This window comes from Copidosoma floridanum, unplaced genomic scaffold, assembly GCF_036245765.1.
Source record: "Copidosoma floridanum isolate Cflo_tuat_1 unplaced genomic scaffold, Cflo_Japanese_pri ptg000020l, whole genome shotgun sequence".
Lineage (NCBI taxonomy): Eukaryota > Metazoa > Arthropoda > Insecta > Hymenoptera > Encyrtidae > Copidosoma > Copidosoma floridanum.
In genome coordinates, this window is record NW_028321897.1 from 17,242,116 (window position 1) to 17,255,307 (window position 13,192).

The window sequence follows — 13,192 nt, forward strand, 5'->3', positions numbered from 1 at the left end:
TTGACAGTCTTTGCTAATAAGATGAGCTATATTGTGTCTCTTGTAAGTAAGTCAATATTAGGTAGTAATTACGTTAGTTATTTCCTAAGCTATATTCACGATCTTATAGTGTCAGTACTAGTGCTACTGTCACTAAGACTTACGTACATATTCCTGTACTAATGTTTGTATTAATTAATTGGTAAAAAATGGTATAAGTTCGATAGTGGCATAAAATCAGGAGCAACACTTAAAATTGATGATTTTTTTTTGCATTGCAGTTTGTTTTATTATTGCTGTTTTTATTTAAGTTATCTAAAATTTACTCTGTTATTTGTTCTAACTTCAGTGCTTTAGATCATCTGTTTTTGCAATAATAGAAGTACTCGTGAGTATATCTGCACTAGAATTAAAGGGTGTATTTTTCTAAGTATAAAGGGTATTTAGTAATTTCTTTAAAACGACATACTCATCAAATAAAAGTCAAAAATCCGCTGTACAACATTACATATCTGCAATTCTTTTATCTAATACAGAATTACGAAAATCATCGGGGTCATAGGTGTCTACTTTGATTATTATGTCTTTAATTTTGGGACCCAGCTCATCTCTCTCAGAAAGTCTAGTTACAAGTAAAGTATTCATATCAGCGTGCTAAGGTTTATCATCGTTGTTAGGCTTGTCTAAATATTCTTGATTACTTTGGTATAATTTTTTTGTTAGTTATTGTATTCCTTGATAAAAAACCTCATCAATATAACTTGTCATAGTTTCAAGTTGGTTTTCAAAAATGTCATTGTTTGAAGCTTTTATAAATTAAATAAATGTACTAAAGATCTTAGTAGTTGTTGCGTCTTAGTGTAAGTTAGTATCTGTATTCAAGTGTACTTCTGTCTCAGTCAATTCTTATAATAATCTACCTTGTCTAGAGTCGTCTACTCGTGATTGTGTATCTTTTTCGGCCGATTCTTCAGTATCACTCGAGCCGTCTTCAAAAAACTTACTTGTACTTGATGACTCACCAAGCCTAATTATATCTCTGACTGTTTATTGTGGCATTTCATTATTTTTTGATCCATAAGGTTGTATTCCGGTGACTTTTGCATTTGTATAACTAGTGCGTGATGTTAAGGTTACTCATTAAAAAAATTAACTTCTAATGAGCGGGAATCTTTTGATGAATTTAAAGTGACATTTCTTAATATATTTGATCAAGATGCAGATAATGTCTGTGGTTATGGAAATGTTCTTGTTTGAGTCCTTTAAGCAATCACACTTTGATATAACTTTGGCTGTTGCTTACTTATTTTTTAACCAAAGGGTCATTACGGGCCCCTGGCCAACTAAGGGATATTTGCTTCTGATTTGCTTATGCTTTTTGGTTCTGTAACTTCCACCGTCATCTTCAAGGTTTTTAGCAATGACTAATTTGAGAAGCAACAATAGACTTCATAATTTTGTTTGCCTTTTTTCCTTTTTTTTCCAACCCATCATCATAATTCTAAATAATAGTGATCTAGTATTTATATTGTTCTCCGCATGCAAGAATGGTTCTACTGGATTTCTTATTAATGCATAAGCATTAGTATTAAGTTTTCCCGGCTTGTATTTAAAAGTATATTCATAATCAGTAAATTTAAACATTCATAGCATTAAATACTGCACTTAGTATTTTTTTAAATCCACTTATTGATCTGTTCTTATTATTCTTATATAGCAAATACTTATTGGGCAAAGGTCTCCATTTGCTTTCATATTGGATAATCAGTAGATACGATATACGTATGCATATACCCACAAAATATACAAATACACTATTCTCCGTAGATGCAGAGGTTTTAGTGGCTACTCAGAGTATATAATATACTGAATGTGGTTAGTAGCAGTTGTAACAAGGATAAATATACAAGAATTTACTGCGCTATGTGTACATATATAAACAAAAGCCACGTAAATGCAAAAAATTATACTACTAGATGGAGAAAGAGAGCTATACAGTAAGGAGCAGATGTAAAACCTTACCTTGGCCATGCCAGAAGCTAATAAAAACGCTATCGCAACCACGTTACGACCACTGATTCTATGTAGTAGCAGCTGCAGCAGCACCGCAGTACTATAGTAAAAATGCAAGCAACAGAAACAGAAACAACACATAAGCAGATTTACACACACATGCACACGCGTGCGTAGTTCGAAAGAAAATTCTTTAATAAGGAATGTAAGAATCTCAGTTGTAATAATATCGTTAGCATCCGCTTAAGACATAAAAAACATAAGCATATGTTGGTTCATGCAACATTTCTCTATTATAACTTTGGACATTAGTCTCATAAGTGGAGTTTTGGGGTCATCAAGCCTGTCAATAGAGCGTTAATACCATTCTAACATTTTTATTATATGATTCCCTGATACAAGTTAATGCTTGCTAATAACCTATGTATAAGACATTGTTTGGGTCTACAAAAAAAGACTCGCAATTTCAACACTTTAAGTTCTTTATTTCTTCACTCTTAAATTTTGACTTTGTCTTTGATGTTAGTATGTTATTGCTCTAGTAATAGTAACTGCGTGTTAGATTATTAACTGTACATGTTTGTTTTCATCATCATTGTTAAATTTACTTGTTTCATAAATATTGATGTCTGTGTATGACTGTAGTTTTCTCGCTGATTAAGCGTTCGAGAGTGAAAATCATTTTTTAAACCTGTTGCAACTTTATATTTATGATAAATGCTTGATTCTACAAGAGCTATAAGTGTGTTTGCTGACTATTTGATATTGTGTTCAGAACTTATTATTCTGGTTTATGTCAAAGTCACTATTTCTCTGTTGGCAGGTCACTTGGACATGTATTTTTATTCCCAACATTGATGGACAGTATCAATTTATTGCCTTTGTTACTTATTATTCTGTCGCATATGCAGGCAGAGCGTGAATTATTATTAATAAAAAAAAAAAACATTTTACCAGAAGGTAAGACGCAAAGATTAAAGGAAAGAAAAGTAAAATGAAATTATATTTGACGTTAATTTATTTAAATACATTTGCTTATTGGTAATTAAATATTTTTTTACAACATTATGTTAGTAGTGGTACTAGTCGATTATTATGTTGTGGTATGTAAGGAGCATCACTTCAACAAATTTTCTGAAGTAGTCAATAAATGCTTATCTATTAAAATACGATATAATTTGTGTCATAAAAGTATGTTGCTTCAGTTAAAGATACAAAATAATAAAAAATAAGTGTTACGGTCTCATGTTTTACTTGCATGCAAATTTCCCAATTTTTTATCAGTACATAATCTCAAGGGTAACAGAATAAATGACAATTTTATGCATTAAAAACAACTACAAAAACTGTATCAATACTGAAATACTGTTATGGTTGTTAGATTAAAATCGGACCAATTATTCACTTTCAAGGAAAATGCTCCGAAGAATACTTGCAATTAAACTTATGTGTTTTCGATTTAATTGTATTCTATAGAGGTTATAAATAATGCAGGAATTCATTTTCTGACATTTTTATTCTAATCAGGCATCGAAATTTGTGACTTTTATGTCCACAAAAAAAAAAGGTAATACTTCTTATATAAAAAAGCCGATTACAACAAAAAACTTGGTATCTCTTCACAAAGCATTTGGTTATCAACTCAGAAGGGGATGAGTTGAAATACAGTTGTTAAGTACATATTGATAACGTAAGACAAATGTTTTATTCTAATTTTGTGCGTCAATTGCAATACCGATCTTGTAGCGATTTCTTAAAAGCCCGTTACGCTTTTCTCTAAAAGCTCGTAACGCTATTTCGTCACATCTTGTATCTTCATTGTATAGTAAATTGTTAATTCAGATCGTCCATTGTACTAACGTAACGTAAGTCATGACATGAATGTAAGAACTAAGTTGAATTTCAATTAGAAGTGCTTGCATCTTAGTTACGATAAAACTTGTGCCAGTAGTGCTTCCATTTTCATTAAATAAAAAGAATACCGTTGTCAAACTTTTTTCGTGCAGATACTGGATAACTTTTAATATTTAGCCACATTAGTCATGGAAATTATGTAAAAAAATATTTTAAAAATTAAAATCCATCCAAACGAATTATTTGTTTTATTTTTAATGCTGGGTTTTGCAAAATGACCAACGAAACATTTATAAAGGTAAACAAAATTCTTATCATTTTTATTTCTCACTACTATTATCGTTTCGCGTATTTCTTACAAAAAAAATTAAGTTGCTCGTTGGCTACTTCGTTAGGAGCTGGCATTTACGAACAAGACTACTTGACACTCAACACTTACGCACATTTTGTACTAACTCAAATGGCACATACCTATTTTGATGCAGTATCTCTTAATCTGGCTATGCATAACTTTTCAGTAAAATCAAGTTAATGAATCAACGATAAGAAAAATGTTAGTTTAAACGGTACATTGCTTTATTACGGACGACAACAAAAGAGGTCTGACAAAGATTGAAAAGTAATTTTAGCCAAGGGTACCGTTGAAGCTCAACCAACTTTCACTGATCTCGTCTATCTCTGTCTTACTCCAGCTATGCAGAAGCCATAACGCACTTGCTTTTAGCTTATTACGCAACGCCTTGTATATGGTTTGCATATGAGTGCCATTTTACGCTAGGGCCGTGTTAAATGTGTGTGTGTGTGCATGCGTATTGATAGGTTCCAGTCATTAAATTTGCGCATCTACTAGGGCATAGTGTTTGCAGTAGCATCTCTCTTCCATCATGAAGGAAGGGGGGAGTATTAGTAAGTAAATTAAAATATCTACATCTTGTACTTAGTACTAATCCTATTACATCTACTACTACTACTTGTACCTTAGCCTTATATTATTTTACAGTTAATTAGGTAAAATTGTAATTGTCAGCTAAGATACTATCTTATGCTGTCACAGTATTAAGGTTGCCGTAATACGTTGGGTAGTCGTATCTTATTTAATGTATTTTCATACACGTGAACGCAATTACTTGTGAGCTTTCAATAATACATTCGTCTAAATACAGTTGTTACAACGAAATCGCAAGAGCTGTAGATCAGAATATTGGTGTTGTTAGAATATAAGTAAATTTGAAACTACGCGCATGACGCTGGGTTGCTAAGGCATTGAGCATGCATGCAAGCTGTCAAGTTCTGTGATTGATACATGTTTGACGACGATACATATATTCAGTGCATAGATAACCGTGGCTGAAAGATGCCTCCTGTAATAATGGAGTATTAATATTAATAAATTGAAGTCTATCATAGAAGATGTTATAAGGTATTTATTTCCCAGGCTCATTTATTTCTAACATGGTAGCAGTCCATGGTTTGAGTTGCCTGTTTCGTTCTTGTTTTTTGATTTTTCACGTGTCTCTTCGGAGGCACGTGACAAATACTTGTAAGTGAGCGTGTAAAACCGAAAATGGATGAAAAATATGTAAATTATGAAAAACATTATTATAACAAGTGTGCATTGCCATGTTAAAGATGTGTTTTAGTGAAAAATTTATTACAATAAAAAAGGATAAAAAGCTTTATGAAAGAGGAAGTTCAGCACGTGTTTAGTAGAAAGAAGTATAAATGCGATGTTTGAGTATAGGTTAATAAAATGTATACAAGGAATAGAAAGAATTGAAGAGGTTGAAAGCTAGAAAATCTTAAAAAGATTTTCAAATTAAAAAGGAAAGCAAGGACTACGTTAGGAGGTGTTTTTGAAAATTTTAAAAAATGTGCAGTGTACATTTAAAGTAGTCGAAAACGAAAAAAAAAGAACAGATGGTGGACGATATTAAATTTAAGTTATGAATTTTTTATGGTAGTAATCATAGTTTGTGGAAAAAGAGAATATCCATGTATTCGAAGTTGGGAAAATGTGAAGACGTAATTGATCAAAATACAAGAAATCAAAACGAAACAGAATCAGCTTGGCAAGAAAAGGATTTAAAAGCGACGGACTACATATGTACTGCATTAACTGTTGATCAATTTGAATTGATGCATGAGAAAACAAACTCGTATAATATTATCAAAAAATAAGATATCTTATAATTAAGAGGATCAACAGCATTGTAAATATGTGTGAGAAATAAATTTAATGTACGTTTTGAAAGGAGAGGATCGAACAGTTAAATATGTTGAGAACAAAATAAGAATATACGTGATAAAAGATCAAACATACAACAACAATAATAATAGTAGAAATTCAAGTGTGTTTAAAGTGAAAAAAAAAAAAAAAAAATAAGAACTATTATAAGTTTAATAAGCCAGGACATTTTCAAAAGCAACGTTAAAATAACAACTATAACCAACAAAAAAACCCATCAAGAGAATCCTGGACTAGTGTTTCAAATGTAAACAGAGGAAGAAGTTATTAACAGAGAGAAGGCGAACGTGGTTACTTCAGCAATTAACAGCAGCAGAACTTACACAACAATAACATAGGCCGTGGCAGAGCCCAGCATGGTCGTGGTGGATATCATCAGTGGCAGAGTCAATAATAGCAACAGCAACATTATTAAGATAACAGTGTCAATTATTATAGAAGCAATAGAGAAAAACAAAGTACTCACAAAGACTTATTTTGTAAAATTTTAGATAACAATGTAAGAAATAATGAGAATTAAAAACTTGCCACCTGCAAAGCGAATAACTGTAGTAATGAAATTGAATGGATTTGAGATAGTGGTTGTACTGATCGTATCATTAATAGTTTGAATTATTTTTCTGAATGTATAATCATACAGAATCGAATCAATGTTAAAATAAGCAATGGAAAAACTTTAAGAGCTACAAAAATAGATAATAGAAATCTGTTGTTTAAACTAGATGATAAGTTTGAAGAAGTCCATGTCAAGACCATTTTTATGTTAAAAATATGTATTATAGTCTAATGAGTGTTGATAAAATAACAAATATAATAAAACTATTATGGGAAATAGAGCTGCAAAAATAATAAATAAGAGAAATAAATTGCTCACAACAGGATATTAAATAAATGATACGAGCAAGATTTTTAGCATAGTAGACGAAAAACTGGCATACGATGTAACGTATTATATGAGTCAGAAAAAAAAATATCATAGAATGCTAGGCTGTGTAAATTATTTAATTATTAAATTATTTTGTGTCAAAAAAAGTTAGTTATAGGTCTGCCAAATTATTTAGAAACAGTTATTTTAATTATTCAAAAACAAAATGCATAATATTAAATTTTACAACTATAGACGTAAAGCAAATGATGTCTTAGAAATCTTACACATGGATTTGAATAGGCCTCGTAGAGATAGTTATAATGAAAATTAATATTTTTTAATTATTGTTGACGATTGCAGTAAAATTGCCAAAGAATACATGAGGATGTTTGAGAATCAATCTTATGATTGTTTAGAAGATTATATTACTAAATTAGAAAACTTGACAGGGAAAAGAGTAAGAAGTTCGAGGTGTGATAATGGGAAAGAATACCTGAACAAAATTATTAATGATCTTGCAAAGCATAAAGGTATTATTATGTATCTATGCCCTCCATATGTGCATGAGTAAAGTGGAACTGTAGAAAAATACAATCGATCCGTAATAAATACAGCAAATTGTCTGTTATTTGACGCAAAATTAGATAAAAAATTTCGGCCAGAAGTAGTTAAAACGGCAGTTTACTTAAAAAACAGAACCTTAGCAAATACTTTTGAAAGAAAAACTTTATATGAAACGATGATGGCAGTTTAATCAATTTTAAATAATATTAAATTATATGAAAGTCAAATATTTGTAGAAGTGCCAGAGATTAAACGAAATAATAAAGAGGATAAAAACGCAGAAGTAGGAACATAAGTAGGGTACGACAGTGTTGGTTATAGAGTACTCACTTATAACGAAATTATAAGTGTTAGACACGTTGATATCGTACCCGAGTACATTAAATTAGTAGGTTTTAATTTTCAAGAAAATGAAAATTCTTACAGTAAAGAAAACGATAACAATTACAGTAGTGATAATGATTCGGTTTTTGATAAAAATATTAAAACTGTAAAGGCTTATGAAACTACGAATAAAAATGTTAGTGCAATAAGAAGGTCCACTAGACCGCGTAAAGAACCAAGAAGTTATAAATAAACAAATCAGAAAATCATGCGACATGTATTTACTTAAATTATGTTAGTGCAAACACTTAGTAAAATAATAATGAAGTAATAAGCGAAGAAGAGTGTGTTAATTGAAAAGAAGCTATAGACAAGGAAGAAAACTGCATTTTCAAAAATAAAACTTGTAAATTATTAGATAGACCATAAGATTAGCAAACTATTGATTTACAATAAATGCATACCAAGAAATTAGATAATAGATGTTAAGCTAGATTAGTTGTAAGAGGTTTTCAACAAAAAGAAAGAATTGATGACATATATTTTTACTTGTACTGAAGGCACAAACTTTTAAAACTTTATTGGCTGATTGTTAACAAAATAATCTTATTATTAGTCAAATAAATGTGGAATCTGCTGTTGTGAATTTGAATGCAAAATTTAGAGTTTATGTTAAACAACCAGAAGGTTATCATAATGAAAAAGACAGAGTATGCAGGTTAAAAAAGCATTACGTGATTTGAGAGAGAGCCCTAGAGCATAGTATAAGTGTCTGGATACTTATTTAAAAAGTTTAAATTTTAAAAGAAGCGAGAATGATAACTGTTGTCTGTTATTTGTTATACGAGTATTAACAAATAAATTTAAGATGGAAGACACATGTGATGTTAATATGTATCTTGGTATAAATATTTATTACGATTGTTAAAGTAGTATAATGATATGAGACCAGGAAAAAAATAAAGAATCTTTAGCAAAAAAAGTGATGTTATAAAAGCAAAATTATAGAAAACTTCAATGGAGCAAAACTCAAAGTGTTAGCCCGTACGTTAACCATCTAAATTTAAAAACTAGAGAAATTTGATAGAAACACTTTTACATATAAGCTCAGAAACGAGACCAGATATCAGTTATAGTGTCAACTGTTTAAGTAGATTTTAAAACAGTTAAAATCAAACTTTCTTTAAATATGCAAGCATTTAAAAAGATTTGTATTTAACAAAAGATGATAAGTAAACGTACCAAAGAAATTTCAAACTAGAAATCTTGACTTGTTCTGTGGATGCAGACTGGGCAAGTGATGCAGTTGATAGAAAATCAACTACTGAATATGTTATGAAGCTATTAAAATATGTAGAATATTGGAGATCTAAGAAACAAGGAAGTGTAACAAAGTCGTTGACAGCAGCTGGCGTTGTCTAAAAGTGTAAGCGAAATCTTATGGATAAGATAAGTATCAAAATATTTCCTAATAGTTTTTAGCGAAGCAATAATTAATTATAAATCATTTTTGATGAATAAATGTTTTTTAAGATCTTTTTGGTGCGATTAATATTGCTTTATTTGGTAACTATACGAACAACTCTTAATATATCGAAACACATTTTAACTTTATGTACGATAATTTTTCAAGCGATATAATTAATATAGTTAAAGTGAGCTCAGAAAATAATAAAGCATACTTTTTAACTAAGGCATTAGAGAGAATTAAGCTTGTTAAGTTTATAGAGAGTTAATGATTGATTAAAAATGAAAACATGATTAATGAACATTTGTAACATCATAAAATTTTTAATTTAAGAAGGCGTGTTAGAATTTAAGTAAATTTGAAACTACGCGCATAACGCTGGGTTGCTAAGGCATTGAGCATACGTACAAGCTCTTGAGTTCTGTGATTGATACATGTTTGATGACGATACGTTTATTCATTGTAGAGATAACCGTTTCTCAGGAACAATATATCTAATAGATACATTATTAATATTAATAAATTTAAGTCTGTTACAGAAAATGTTATAAAGTATTTATTTTTCCAGGCTCATTTATTTTCAACAAGTGTAAATCATGATAAAAAAAATATTTTAGTTTCTTGGAACTATAACAGCTAGGCCTTTAGTTATCATGCTGAAGGATAAATTAGTTCTAAGATAGATTTGTAAGTTCAAAAAGCAATAAAAACACAAAGATGATACAAACAATACATTACATTACTGTGGCTCACAGAAACCCCTAAATTTATTCTTTTGTCAGTTAAAACTAGTTTTAAAAAAAAAATTTATGTATTACTTTTAATCTAATATCGATGTCCATATAAAAGTACTAATACTTTTAACAAAAGAAACGAAAAGGACAATATCAAAAATTTATTACTTTCAAAAAAAATGTTGAAAAAAAATAATAATAAAACCTTGATTAGTAGGAAAAAATTGTAATTAAGATACAGCACAAATGTGTGTGGTAAAAGTACTAGCAAAAGCCGCTGACACATACAAATTTAAAACTTTAATGTTAGAGGTATCTGTTTTCGTTCTAAAAGCTGGTTGGCCTACAACTCCTGGATACTTGTACATTAAATGATAAGGCAACATTGAGAAAAAAAATGAATGTTCTCAAATATTGCTTAAATAATACGTGAAAATGATTAACATTCGAGTAACAAATGTGTTGACTACCTCTGCTACTCGTTTACTCATCTGACTGACAATAGCGCACATCAGGGCTAGGAAAAAACATTCCGTACAGCATAATGATTTAATTTTTGATAATCAAACATTTGTTACAAACTTTAAAATAAGTTTAAGCTTCGACTGTAGATAAGATATAAGAGGGTAAAACAAAATTATTTGTGGAAAAAGTAAGATATATACAGAACTAACTTACAAATTTTCTCACTATTAGATAACTTATTTCTTTACTGCAGAACATTAGCATAGATGTTAGTCTATAAATTTATGAACATTAAACTGTGGAACGAGATGAACACATTATCCTAGATGGTGCTACTATGTCTATATTTAGGAAACATACATTATCATCATCTTAATTTGTTAGTACTCTTGTGCTGTTTTATAGGACTTTGTTACCAAACACTTTTTCAATACAAACTGGATTCTTACTACCAGTTAAGACTGATGATAAGTACCTCCCTAATACATAGACACATTTTCTCTTTTTAAGTGATAGTAGATGAACAGTCTACCAAGAACACATCAAAATTCTTTAAAAAAAAGGTGGTTGTGCATAAAAAAATACATGACTCACTGTGCATTTGTTCTATTCTTAAAATAATAAATCATTAGCAATTTGATAACCAATTGTTAACAATGTAAAATCAATCAAATAGTTGTTTCCTTGTAATTATATGCCAATCACTTTTTACTTTTAAGATTGGTTTTTTACTAAGCCTAAGAAGTCGTAATTAATTATTAACTTGTATTAAACTAGAAATATTGACGTAATGACTCAAAACAAGAGGCAACTGTCATTTTATGTACCCCTTCGAGAAACTGTGACGTTAATTCTTTTTATTTTTATGTTTGAATACATCACGATGGAATAATTTAGATTGTAATAAAGCTGGTAGCTTTTATATGAATATTAAAAAATGCAGAAACTTATACAGTGGACAAATTAGTCCACCTCACAGTTAGTGTTATAAAAACTAAAAATTTAAAATAAAACCTAGCACCCCATTTATCTCGATGCTTTCTTTTTCCAAGATGTTTGACTATGGTCTCATAATTCTGACTCGTGGTATTAAAACTTTTACCTTACATGATTCTTTTATTGAAACATTAGTAGCTTAACGATAAAAGTTCTAACAAGAATTTTAATCCAGTAAGGGCTCTTATCCACTAACGTGGATGAGACTTCTCAATAAATTATCCTCCTCATTTGATTAGAATCTTTACTGGATTGGAACCCTTTCTGGATCATGATCTTTATAGGAGTTTTTTAGCCTAGCAACCGCAAAAGTCTATTACCCTTCTATCTCCACTCTTTTCTGTGCACATCTCTGTGTAGTAGCAGCAAACAGCACGTCAGTGCTAATGTTGCACAGCAGTTCCACTGCTAAATTTTCTGCTCTCTGGTTGTTTGACTGTTTCTTCTTGCCCATTGTAGTCATGCTACCATGAAGTACGTGCGCTTTATTGTACTGTAGCTGGTAACATCTTTTGGATTTGTCGATATCATTTTTACGTATTGTCTTCGTGCTGCCATCACGTGTGTGCAATGTTGTTGTACTGCTGCTGCTATCTTCGGTGCCACTTTCGGGTATTCCTGGTGCTGCTCTTGATTGCTGCTACTGCTGTCGTTGGCCTTGATCGCTACTCTACTCAAACACGTCATTGGTGTCATACCTCAAGTACGAGCATTATTCTATGGTATGCGTACTTGTATTTCTTTTTTTAGTGAAAAGTTCAAATAACCGTAATGCATATGCTTACTTTATCATGCTTATAAAGTGTGTTCTTAGTACTGCTCTTGATTGCTGCTGCTGCTTCCGTTGGTCTTGATTGTAGCTGTACACATCAACAGTTTTTTATTAAGTGCGAGCAATAACCTCAAGTTCATCTGTTTATATTTAATTCTTAGTGTAGAGTTGCAATGATCGTAATGCATACGTTTTTGAAGTAATACTTCTATATACGGGGTAACTCAACGATTTAAGATTTTGACCTTGAAAAAAAGTGTGACGGAAGAAGGGGTTGGCTTGATTTTCTCCTTATACCCTACCCCTCGTGACATACTTCCAGTTTCCTCTACACCACATGATGTCACATTATATCACCATGCCACACATTTCAAGCCTCATGAATTTGAATTCTTTATCTTTTAAGCAATTCTAAAGTAAAAAGAAAAAAACAGTTTCCAAAGAGATTTAAACCCCCGATCTCTTATTTCCTTGCTACGGCCCTTACCTACTTTGCTATGGGCAGGCCCAACATAAAAAAATCAATTACTTCATGTTATTTTACAGTAAGTCACTTATTTTTCGTAGGAATTTTCATTTAATGCACATTAATTTAGTTAGTTTCGTTATGAATAAAATAAACAAATAATTTACTATATAAAATAATTTTTTTCTTAATGTTTTTTATAAAAACCAGGCAATTACTGTATTTTAGCAGGGCACCCTCTCAACTCATAAATAAATATTGATTTCCACGTATTTGTAACTTTAACAACCAATAAAAAGTTTTTAATACAATTCTTTCATATTTTTTCAAAATTTTCAAAAATTAAAAAAAATTTTTTTGGACTATACAAATACAATACTTTCTGTATTCTGTATCCAAAAATTTAGGAGATTCCTACAAACAATATAAGTAACATTTAATGTA

The 13,192-nt window shown here is 30.4% G+C and overlaps 1 protein-coding gene across 1 annotated transcript in view; it reads right to left on the reverse strand.

Moving 5' to 3' along the window:
• Positions 1–13,192, reverse strand: part of Nhe2 (Na[+]/H[+] hydrogen exchanger 2) — a 1,770,486-nt gene that overhangs the window by 395,433 nt on the left and 1,361,861 nt on the right. Inside the window, exons 15-16 of the mRNA XM_089593690.1 lie at positions 12,296–12,370; positions 11,979–12,180 (exon numbers count right to left, since the gene is read on the reverse strand). Coding sequence (XP_089449816.1) covers positions 11,979–12,180; positions 12,296–12,370 — 277 coding nt within the window. The remainder of the gene's footprint in view (positions 1–11,978; positions 12,181–12,295; positions 12,371–13,192) is intronic.